Source organism: Odontomachus brunneus, unplaced genomic scaffold (assembly GCF_010583005.1).
Source record: "Odontomachus brunneus isolate Ranch 3 - 2012 unplaced genomic scaffold, Obru_v1 Obru_scaffold_002, whole genome shotgun sequence".
In the NCBI taxonomy this organism is placed as follows: domain Eukaryota; kingdom Metazoa; phylum Arthropoda; class Insecta; order Hymenoptera; family Formicidae; genus Odontomachus; species Odontomachus brunneus.
In genome coordinates, this window is record NW_022639452.1 from 2,646,243 (window position 1) to 2,658,772 (window position 12,530).

Here is a 12,530-nt window from a genome sequence, read left to right on the forward strand (position 1 = left end):
CTCTCTCTCTCTCTCTCTCTCTCTCTCTCTCTCTCTCTCTCTCTCTCTCTCTCTCTCTCTCTCTTTCTCCTCCACCTCGTCGCGGCCTTTAGTCTCACTTCGCCGTGGGTCTCTCCCTCTCGGCGACGCGCACCGGCGCACACGTATCTTCGTCTTTATTTCTCTTCTTTTCAGAAGCGGCTTTAATGGCGAACTGCGGGTGGTCCGACGTCGACGCCTCGGACTATTGTTACGACTCTCGCATACACACAGGGTCGCACACACCGGTCAGTATAACCGATTATACGAGCTCGCCTGCATTAAGGTAGCAATAATCGCGGGCGCGCGCGCGAACGCGCGCCCGCCCCAAATCTTGCGCATGCGGCGCGCATTAGGGAGCGCGACAGCGAGGTGGCACTAACTTGACACTCCAGGCCTCAGCGCAGTCCATCAAGCTAATGCAATAGCACCTCTAACGACTATAATTATCCCCTATACAGACCGCCCCAAAAGCGCGACCACACACTCGTTCTATAATCCGAGACACTGTGCCGCTAATTGACGACTTGGTATGAAATATATAATATTGAGTTTGCTTCAGACATACGCCGTGCATTAAACTGATCGACCGTGATTCTACATACTGTGAGAGAAAAATATCTAAGAAATGAGAAATACTTATCCGCGGTAAGTACCGATAAAACATATTTATTTATAATTAACATAAAATGTTTTTCAAGTAATATACGTTCTCTTAAAAGAAAATATACGTTCTCTTAAAAGCAAAACTTTTCTTGAAAATTCTATTTATTCTGTTTAAACGGAAGAATCTAGATTCTTAGATAAATATGTTATTAATACCAATTGAATAAACATTTTTTATTTTTTTTGATATTTTCTTGCTCGGTGTAATGACTGTAAATGTTAAAGAAGTGGTTATATTTGAAAGTATGCCGCACGAAATGCTCGATGCATCGAGGAATGAATATTTGAACATGTTTCTCGATGTACCGTGTGCAAAACAGATCTCATACAATGTTAACAATACCGTGAAAAATAAGCCAACGGACGAGCAGTCGTCGAATGTTTCACTTGATTCCTCATCCGATACGCGAAAAGGTATGGACCTGCAGTAATCGTGATAGATTCTCACGTGAAGTTAACACGAGTTCTATTTCATGCTCTCTAATCCCTAGAGGGAAGGACTACCGTGCAAGGAGAGAAGGAGTCGTAAAAGTCGTAAAAGCCCGACTCTTATTAGCTCGCATTTTCGACAAACTCCCGCCGCCGCCTACTCCATTCAAAATGCTAATCCGATTCTTATTATATTATAATGCTCCTCGCGCGACCCGTCGATTCGAATCGTCGTTGAAGCACGTGCTTGCCGCTCCAACGATCCGGCGTGAAAGAAGAGGCCGGGGGAGAGGGAGAAAGTAACGGGGACGTGAGGAGCGGGCAATAATTGAAACGGCGCGGATATAGAAAAGAGCGCAGGAATATACACGATAATTGGATTACCATAACAAGACAGGGAGAGATATGTTTTCTGCCCGGTCTCTCAATGATGTAACTAACGTCGTTAACATTTATGCTTGTACAACACTTATTTTTGCTAAAGTTACACGCGACAGGTATAAATTCTCGATGTCTCTATCGGCTCTCGTTCACCAGTACCGCGCTCGACGCGCAATTATATTTAGAATTGCGAGCGACGTTCATCCAGAAAGGAGCGTCAATCCCGGCGACTGTCCATTTTCATTTCACTGCTAATTAGTTGGTATCAGCGCGTGCTATATTTTCCTAACCGCCGCCGCCGCTAGCTAACGGAGCCGGCTTCTAGCTTGAATTATATTGCGTCGCGGTGTAATGACGTAAATGCGTGTTAACGAGATGACTGACAGCCCGTCGCGCTGCAAGAAGCGCGCGCACACACGCGCCACGTATCGCGGTTATTTTTCCTGTCTAACCGTGAGCGAAATAACGCGATTCGTTACGTTACGTTAGTTGAGGTTAGGCTGTATGGGACTTTGCTTGCGCAATGTCTCAATAATGTCAGATACTTCGATCGCATTACGCAACACGATATAACGCTGTTATTATCTCTGTCTTTTTCTTCTCACCTGTATCTTATTTATACATTACATAAGATTTGCATTATCTCGTTAAATTCGTACTGTATGTGTCAAGCTGCAAAGTTGTAATATCAAGTTAAGAAAAGGTAACTTTTTCTTTATTGTTAAAAGACGAAATAAAGATCGTGAAATATTAATCCTTATACGCAGAAAGATACACATTCAAGTAAAAAAATGTTACTTTTCTATTATCAAGATAATAGACTATTATTAAAAAGAATATTCTTTGTTGGAGACAAATATTATTTGAAAGAAGAAAAGCAAACTGAGTAATTGCACAGAATTTTCTACTGTGTATACGACTAAACAGAGTTGCTCACAACAGAAACTAAAATTGAGTTCACCGATTTGTAACGTCACCTAAGGGTTAAGAGATGATTTTTGAGATCCTCGAGTGTTCTTCTAGTTTGACATCGCGGATCGCATTAAACGGTACATAGCGATTACTTCACGAAAAGCGACGTCTTTTGTCGCTCGTGTCGTGAGGGAAACGATCACCGTCTGGAACGACACGAGTGAGAGAGGAGCCGTCGACAGGACGACGCGCCCTCGTCAAAATGCTGAAAATACCCAAGGCGGCCAGACGTTTATGGCATTCCGGGCTACATTGTCGGACCCCGTTGATCGTCGCGTGCGCCAAATTGCGCCACGGCGTTGAAATTCCACGAAGGATTGACCGCGGCCGGGGGCTGCAATTTATGCCGATAAAGGTGCGAAACTATGACGCGCGCGATGCAAACGTCTCGCGCGACAAATGGCATTCCCCGGGCCCTCGCTCGGCCGCCAACAGAGACCAAACCAATACCGCGGCTCCGAGGGTGGATCGCGCGGCGCGACCGAGGGCCGTCGGATGGACGACGGACACGTCGCCGTTCTGCTGCGACCCTTATCGCGCATCCACGCTCATCAGTCTCAATTACATCGGGACTCGCCGACCGGGACAACTCTCCGGAGCGCGGTGTATAAAAACGCGGACAACGTCGCGACCACGGTGATTAGCCGCGAATTTGGCGTAGTGGAAATTCGTTTCACGTCGAATACCTTGCCCGTCGAATCACATCGCCGTTACTGAGAGAAAAATTCGGTCGAGATCGAGTGTACGTCGAGATGGGGGAAAAAAGAATTGGCAAACGCGAGAGAGGCGGAATTCCCGACGTAAGGTAAAAGTACTAACGCTTGGACATGTACCTGATCCTGAATGGACAGACATTTTTATTGTTTTGGTCTTTAAATACGAATGTATTTAAACTTTCGATATAGAATGTATATGTTGGGTGGTGTAATAAATAATTTCGCGTCTTTCAGATGAATTATAACGTTTATATTTTTCTGAAACAATGTATTTTAAGGATGGTAGAAGATTATGGATCAAAATGAACATATGTTGTTTCATAAAATTATAACTACATACAATCGTTTCATTTACTTGAAAATCTCAAAGTTACTTATTACACAAACCAATATTTAATCTCAACATATATGTATATATTTTATATTGTAAGCTTAAATATTCGTACTTGAAGACCGAAATAATAAGGATGTTCAGGATTAGGTCATGCCCAGGCATCGGTACTTTCACCTTACAGCTTGTATCGGTCGTACGCGTTCAAGTGCCAATTGTATAAGCGTAACAATCCGCAATTAAGAAAGACATATGTGTTATGCTTATCAATGGCTCGTAAAATAACGCACCGCGACTTTCGTATTGCGATCTCCTCTGCGGTCGTGGTTCGAGTAAGAGGAAGAGGAGACAGAGAGGATTCCTGTCAGTACCGATATTGATGGAAGGCTGTTTGTCTTTCACGAGACACGTGCACGGCGTCGCGCTAATGTCACGGAGGATCCTCGTTGCCGCGCTAAATCGCTTGAAATACCGTCAAAACGCGAGCTTCAGCACAAGTTATGTTATCGGATCATCCTTTTCTAATTTCGACGCGGCTGACTTCGCGCGCGCGCGCGCAATCGATTTCTGTCGTCCGCGACGTAACGCGCCGAACAGACCACAAAGGCGTCTTGTTCGCGGAGATATTCGCACAGGACCTTTTCCGCTTTTAAACCGCCACATGTCTTCTCCCGCCAAGTTGATGCGTTAAAAAAACCATCGTCGCAAATAAATCCCGATCCCAGGTATGGCGGCGCACCGTGGCAACGGACAAACGTCGATCGAGCGCAAAAAGCCACGAGAGGGGTGCTCGTGAGCGCGACGGCATTCCCGAGGAAAATGTCGCGGCCTTTCGCGCAAATCTCGGAATCCGTTACGCCGCGGCACCGTCGTCGTCGTCGTCGTCGTGAAATAAGACAAATTCGCCGGCTGATGAGAAGAGGTTTCCGTTCGCCGCTCCCCCGACTCGCGCTTTACGTTACTCCCATCCCTCCTCGCGTTCGCGCACTCCCGCTGCAGCGACTCCCCGGTCCCTGTTTCACGGCATCCAGTAGTCGTCCCGTATCGATTCTATAAACTCGTTCGCGTTCTACGCGAGAGAGCGATGAACATTCTCCGCTTCCCTCTCCCCGCGCTCTCCTCTCTTGCCCTGTTCGTCTCCTCGACGTCTCCTCCGTCTCCTCAGCCTCCTTCGTCCCTCGGCGATCCTCTTTATTCGTGCAGAAAACGATTCAGGTTGTCGTATCCACGACGTCGCGATGCGTTTATTTGCGCTTTTCGCACGGAGACCTACTTTATATCGCAGGAATCCGCGTAAGACACGTGGGTGACTCCTTGCCATTTGGCTTGTCGCAGGTGGGAAACCGTTTCAAAGCGTTCGCGCGACCGATTGACATGTAAAATGATGGATACGTATACACATATGTGATCATAAAATATATATTGTAATTAATTATACATCTGCCGTTTCGATCTCAAGCGACGCATGTTTTTCCCGATCTGACTGTCATTGCCGGTCCCGACTGACTCGTTGACTATTAAACACCGCCGACCGCGAGCCGACGGTATTAATATCGACAGTCTCTTATGCCGTTTTTGTCGAGTCCGCGACAAATATTCGCGTTCACCGTTCCCGTTAATGATAGATCCGTGAGAGGAGAGAGAAAGAGACAGCTAACGCGCGCGCATATACAATCTCCGCGAGACGTGCTTTAATTAACTGCATTAACCTCGTGATATTATTAGCGCGTGAAACTGACTGTGAAATGACGGGAAACTTTATTGATTATTAAATCTGCATTCCCGACACTCAGCGGTTAAAATCTCTCGGACCGCAAATCGCGCGATATCTTTTGTATCGACGTGTGCAACATGTCGAAGGAGACGCAACAAAAATTCCCGATTGCGCATTATTATATTTTGTAACTGACGGTGGAGCAATGTTTTTGCCGATGATAAATTAAAGAGGCACTCCTCGGACTCGCACGCGTGCGAGTTTTTAGACACGAGCAGAAGAAGAATGTAAAATTGCGAGCACGAATTGTGAGCGATTTACGCGCACATTGTCCCGTGATAAGAGTACCTCTCTCGTTTATCGGTACTGATTACGCGGTGACATCAAAAAGCCGAAGGTACTTTCGACGCGTGTAAACAGCGCGACTCGCGAAAATGAAGATGTGCTGTAGAGATAGCCGTGCGCGTTATCTCCGATACGAGACAATGCGAAACGATCGTGGTGCGCGCGCGTTGTCTTATCCTAGGAAATTGCGGATCGATCGAGTGCGAGCGTCGTTGTGTCACGAGAACGCCAATTTGTGGAATTGTGTTGCATTATCCGAAGACTCGTTCGCGATTCGCCAAGAATTGCGTGCAAAAGCGGCGACAGTTAGCGCGGTCCTCCCCAGAATCGCACAACGCGCGGTCCGCGGCAAAATCCTAATTATACCGCGGATTTGCGCGCGGCATGCCGCGCTAATTAATTCGTCGCGATGAACGATCATCGCCAGGCGCGCTCGCGGTTTAAAAAGTCGCGCCCGCGAAATTACGCCGGCTAATTGCGTATGACAAACGAGGCCGACGTCTCTCCGACGTGTGCGCCGCGGACGCCGTTCGTTCATTCGTTCGTTCGTTCGTTTGTTGACTTTCACTCGAGATAATCCGTGTGCACGAATCGGGCGCGATGAATCGCGACGAGACGGGACATAAATTCTCGCGCGATCGAAAAACGTGAAAAAACACAGCGCTGTCTCCGACCCGCACTGAGAAAAAGCCCTCAGTTATGAGGGACCTTTGGTAATTATCCGAGCAAAAGCACATTCGCTATTCGACGATACTTCGGGAAAACGGAATCGAACAGTTGCCATTGCGAATCATTTCTCATGACATGTCATTTCGTTCAAAGGTTGCGTTCAGCAGAGAAAGCTGCTTCGCGACTGTTGTAGAATTCGTGAATCCGATTGGTGCATGCTCTTAGATTCAGCTGAGATTATAAGAGCGCACACTAGTCAGATTCGCGAATTTGACAACAGTTGCAATGCGGCTTTCTCCGCTGAACACGGTCGATTATGCATTGCCTGAGATACAAATCGCATTTGTTGTGGTTTATTTAGATTAGATTAGTTATGTCTTCATTACAAAAGTGGTGTTTAGAGCAGCAAATTGAAAGTAGCAAATCGTTTGTTCTCATTACGAGTTTACTCGTTGTCCCGCAACCAACCATTTGTTGCGAGTGTTTTATTAAATTAGCAAAACTTTTTCTCAACGCGCGAGTGTTCTCGTTATCGTTGACTGTGCGACAACCCCCTTTTTCCCGGACACGACTCTCTTCTCTCGTCGCGGTGTTATTCTCGTCTCGACCGTTGGCCATGCAAGGGATGAATCAACAATCGACCAAAAAGCAGCCAATTAGTATAATCACCCGATAAATTCAAACTTAATTGGTCACTACACTTCCGTCCACCCATCCGTCTGTCTGTTGGTTCGTTCGGGAGGCATCGGAGGTTCCCATCAGCGTGCTCGCGCGCTCAGTTACATGCGTCTGTTCGTCCTTCTCGACACATCGTAGGCTTTATCAACAATTTCGTGCACAATGAACAGAGATGTAATTGTTGCGCAACCGCTCCTCCATACACACTCAGAAAGCGTATGTGGAGGTAACAGAGTTATCAGTTTCATAGACGTGTGATCTCTCCCAACGGAAACGAACGGTGTGACTACCGCACGATATAAAATCGCGGAATCGAATTCCACGCGAAGCTGACTGAACGTCTCGCCAGGATTCTTGGATCTCCCCACGACAGGCGTTGAACCGACGCGCGCGCGGTCGGTCGGTCGGTCGTAGGAGGATTCTTTCCGGTGACATATGCGCGCGAATTCGTCACGAGGCAGCCCTTCGAGAAACAGAGAGAGACGTAACGAGCAGCGCGCCTTCCACGAACCGAAACTTAAACGAGCTTATCGGCCGTTTCTCGAGGAGGAGAGACGCGTGAATAATTTGGCGCAGCCGGTACCAGCCTAGGAACGACGAGAGAAAGAGAGAGAGAGAGAGAGAGAGAGAGAGAGACCCGTGCGCGAATTCCCGAGCGGAGGAGCGGATGGAGGGGGTGATCGAGGGGATCCGCGCGATCCCCGACGTCCGAGAGAGGGTTCCGTCGCCGGGATTCCGAGCTAATTCACGGCAACACCACGTGCTAATCCGTCTTAAGTTAATACTGGAGGCGCAATAATCGCCCGGCACGCCTAGCACGACGAACCGATCAATCTGCATCCGGCAGCGGCCGCTTTTACACGTTGCGGGCCACGGTCGTCGCACCTCGCGACTTGCAGAACGACACTTCGTGACGCGCTTTACGTAACGGATCGCGCGAGCACTTTGATGGTTTTGAAAAAAAGAAAAGGAAAAACGGAAAGAAAAAGGAAGAATCGTGAATTTGCACTCTCGAACGAGCAGCTAGAAATGTGCGACATGTAACTATCAATTTTCTTTTTTCAAATGCACGGCGAGTCGTCACAGCCACGGAGAAATAGATCTCACATAGCGGCTCTCGATATATTCGCGATATATAATTGGATTTGATATCGCGGTATCTAATAAATCGTGGATTAGTCGCGAACAGTCGCGAGTTATTTTCATCTCTAATTTACGAGAGAACGAATGTTTCAATTGCTAATAATATCTACCATTAGCAGTAGCACACTTTTTATTAGTTTGTGATATTATCGAGGAATCTATATGACCCACTTGAAAATCCTCTCAAAATTAAGTTCGTTTTAATATTCGATATACCAGCGTAACGTCGATCAAATTAGAATCAAATTAAAAGATTAATTTATCCTATTTTTAAGATATAAATAAATTTTCTCTTTGTTTATTTACAACGTCAGATTTACTCAGAAATCCTGGAAAATGGATCTTTACGGTTATCCGTAAAGAAATTTCTCAAGATTTTTCCAGAAACAGCATAAACTCTAGTCAAAATGAAACATTACTCTTCTAAATTGATTCTGCATAAATTTTTCAATCAGAATCCATTGTTTTTTTTAGGAAGTCGGATTGGATTCTAATTAGATTCTAATTGGATCTCAATAGATTTTTTATGTGGGTTGTTAGAACTGCTATTACATAAGTACTCAGAAGTCAAAAATGGGTTCCCAATGGGAACCCTTGATGGTATAAAGATTGATCAGACCAGTAGTAATTAAGGTTAATCAGGTCAATAATTAACAGATTAATCAGACGAAATTCGAGACTTTCGTGGTACTTGCTGATGAGATTAAGAGTCATCACTCCTCTAACATTCCCTGTCACTCACCCTATATTTCTAACACTATCTAGACACGAAGATAAAACTTACCAATGGGGAGTAGAACGCGGAACTGTCCATGCCGATGCTGGGGTAAGGCCCCTGGTCGGTCGAGGGCGTCGGCGTGGGGTAAGAGGAGTAGGAGGTGGCGGTGGGCGCTAGCCTGGGGTACGCGCCAAGCGCTAATCTCGTCGCGTTGTCGTACTGGCAGCTGCACACCGTTTGCCCCGTCATGGGGTCAGTTATCATGGGCCTGCCGTTTTCGCAGCAACCGGGCCCGGTGGTGCCACCCACGGGGGTCGTGGCGCCACCTGTGCCCGCAGGGCCCACCCCCGTCGTCGTAGTTGCCGTCGACGAGGGCGAAAGTGCGCCTGGGCTCAGCGCACCCCCTGACGACATCGCCGGCGACGTCGCCGTGGTCGGCTGTCCGCCGCTCACCAGGAGCTGAAATCAAAAAAGTCGCGAGAATTAGAGACACGACGCGTTGCTGCTGTGAAATTTGTGCGTGTATAAAAGATTCGGAGAAATCTCGTCGTCTCCATCTTTCACGGAAGTCAACTTTCGGAACTGTTGGTTTCGCCGACATTGTGGTGCCTGAACGACACGAATAGCGGTCGCGTCGTCCTCCTCCGCGCGGATTTCTCATTTTCCATTTTTGTTTTCAGCGCAGATACATACGAATGACTGTCGCGCGGACGTGTATGCCACATACGGCGTATCATCGTATGATAAGAACATACATATGTACTACACCGTGGTACATGCGACGGGAAATGTTAACTATTTGTTTCTGCGTAGCCACCCGCGCTTTTATTTTTAGACGCGCTCGCATCGCGCTCGCCGAGCTAAAAATACGATATTTACAAAGTACAAAGTAGATCGCGGACGAGGTGAATCGCGTACGTTGGTAGTCACCGTGAAATTTCGCCGGGCGACGAAATTTCTCCACCCGCTTCCGTGCCTCTCTGCCGCAAAATTTTCTCGACCGCGAGCCCAAAATGGACGGCCGTTCTCCTATATCTTCCTGTAGCGAAAGACATCGCGAACAAACCGCACGTCTCGCGGTGGCTGTTCGTCGTTACAGGTATTCAGTTTTATCGGTGGCAATCTCGACGAATAACGCCGAGCGTTTATTTCCCCTCCCGCCCCTCCTCGCGATTAATAGCCGCGTAAAGGCCGCGTATAAACAGAAAGGCGTCTCTCTCTCTCTCTCTCTCTCTCTCTCTCTCTCTCTCTCTCTCTCTCTCTCTCTCTCTCTGTGTGTGTGTGCTAGCATGCGAAGGGTCGCGCGGTGTTGCCTCGCGCTAAATTAGCCCATTGTAAATGAGAACGGAATGAATCCCGGTAATTAATATAGCAAGGGCGCGGAGTTATTTCGAGAGGACGAGAGGCTCGAGAGCAGTCGAGCGCGCGCGCGTTATATCCGCGTTAATAAAGCCTCTTCTCTCCGACCCCTCCTGCATTCCGCTACACCTTCGGATGAGAGAAAGATCGAGAGAGGGCGAGAAAGCATAAAACACCGCTCGCTCGCTCGCGTATATGCCTTTCTATTCGTAGACCGTGTCGAAATCACCCACGAAAACGCCCACAGCGGTGGCGCGCGCGTGACGAATAGGATCGACGAGAACTTTATTCCCGCGAACGATTCTCCCCCGCGCTTTGTGTGCGTTCACCTTCTTTTTTATTCTCCCGCTCTTCGTCCTCCTCTTCTCTCGTGAATTATTAAAGACCCTGGCGCCCGCGCGCATCGCCGCTTATCAATTTCAACGTCGAGCAACGCGCGCGCGATCTTACAAAAATACAGCAGCTCGCGGCTCGCCGATGTCTCTCCCGGGAGCTCCCGCTGTTCGTTTCGCTCGACAAAACCGTCTTCCGGTCGTTAAGCGCTGTAGAAATGATTCACGTCGATCGCGGTTACTTCGAGTTGCCGATTTGCTGGAGGAACAGTTCGACGGTTCTTATACTTTAACAGTTTATTCTAGAATATCATCGCGAATCTGTGCCAATTGTCAAGGGGTGCTGGTCGTCTCGATATTGGGCCGTTGTCTTCGCGATCGAGTGCAGTCAGTCTTCGATTCAATTTTAAATTATTTCTAATTACACTTTTCAAGTATCTTTAATCTCGAATATTTAACTGCATTAAACGTTTCGGTTCTTCGTCCAGAAACTTATAGTAATAATTGTTCCCGGCGATTTTCTCTCTCTCTCTCTCTCGCTCTCTCTGGTCGTGAAGTCTCGCCGACTGAACGCCCCAATTCGTCGCGAATCGGCCGACATAATTACCGCCTTTGTGAGAGAAGATTCGAGACGGCTTCGACGGGATATCGCACTTCCGGCTCGCACCGTTTACCGCAACCACCACATCGATTTCCTCCGCACGCGTCAGTACGTTCTCGTGTATTTTCACAAGAAATATCTCTGGGGGTCTCGCTTCGCGCGGTTGCAAAAATAGAAGGGGGGAAAGGACGACGCGACGCGACGCATCGCCGAGCGGGATCCGCCGCTCCATAGGAACGAGGTAAACTCAACTTTCGTGAACAAAGACCCCGGTTCCTCGTGGTCGAGCCACATGTAGTGGTGCCAGTGCGCTGCTGGCGAACTTGAAGAAGAGACGCGCTACGTGCGCGCGCACGTGTGTCCTGATTCACGCATAACGAAACGCAACGCGTGTACGTATCAGTGTGTGCGTGCGTGTACATGTACGTGTATGTGCGCGTACAATCCCCCTCAATCCCCTTCCGTTCCATAGCCACTCTTTTTCTCCTCTCTCTCTCTCTCTCTCTCTCTCTCTCTCTCTCTCTCTCTTTCTCTGTCGCTCTCACGCCTCTAACGAAACGTTCCGGGCACCTCCAGCGTGTCTGGAGCCATTCACGCCCTGCTGGGTTTCCCACCGGAACCTTTTAAGACCCCACTTTCACCCCCGCAGCAGCCGCCGGCGCGAAAACCCTTCGGATCTCGTCGTCGTCGTCGCAGGAAGAGTCGCCGTGATATGGCCCTCTATCCTCTCGCCTCCGCCTCTCGTCGTGCTCTCCACCTTGTCACCGTTCCGCGACGCGCTCGTTGGCGACGAAGCAACCCCTCAAGGGGCCGAGAGGATTCTGTGCGAGTCCTGATACGGATAACGTCCGACTTTTCCGTGAGAGTCGCGCCGTATTTTTTCTTCCTTCTCTCCTTCTCTCGAGTGCTTGGTGACACGTGTACAAACATTAATTTACTTTGTGCTCTCAACCCCCCGACGAACTTCTGATCTGACGCGTGTCCGGCTAAGAAATTTCTCGGCTGTCTCTGACACTCGCGAATTTCGCGATGCCGTTAGTACCGCGTGTGCTGTGAATCCTCGCGAAAAAAGGACCAAAAGAAAGAGGAAAACATATATTTAGAACGAGAAAGCTCGATTATGCGATCTCATCGTCCGGAAAATGGTAGGCATTATCGGCACGATTTCTTCGTACGAAATGCATCGGCGCCGTCTCGCTTGGCCGCGATCTAACATTAATATCCACCCGGTGGAAAGTTATATCGACGTGTTTCTTCGAGCTCTTAAACGACCGGTAATAGCGAATAATCGTTGACGCGTTCAATTTTCCTCGGGGCCTCGCTAGAGCGGGAATGGCCTCGCTAGGTGAAATTGATCGTAAACGCGTTTGAAAACAGAGATAGGAAGAAAGAGAGAGAGAGGTGTCGATGCTGCACGTTGAACGCGAATTTTATTTTTCGCACCACACATATATTGCG

The 12,530-nt window shown here is 48.2% G+C and overlaps 1 protein-coding gene and 1 long non-coding RNA gene across 8 annotated transcripts in view; one reads left to right on the forward strand and one right to left on the reverse strand.

Moving 5' to 3' along the window:
* Positions 1-12,530, forward strand: part of LOC116841994 — a 229,208-nt gene that overhangs the window by 178,119 nt on the left and 38,559 nt on the right. The gene's annotated exons all lie outside the window — the stretch shown is intronic.
* LOC116841890 (homeobox protein caupolican-like) overlaps positions 1-12,530 on the reverse strand; it is an 86,292-nt gene that overhangs the window by 31,247 nt on the left and 42,515 nt on the right. For all 7 annotated transcript variants that reach the window (XM_032810393.1, XM_032810380.1, XM_032810352.1 and 4 more), the window contains one exon: positions 8,847-9,239. In XM_032810393.1, coding sequence (XP_032666284.1) covers positions 8,847-9,239 — 393 coding nt within the window. The remainder of the gene's footprint in view (positions 1-8,846; positions 9,240-12,530) is intronic.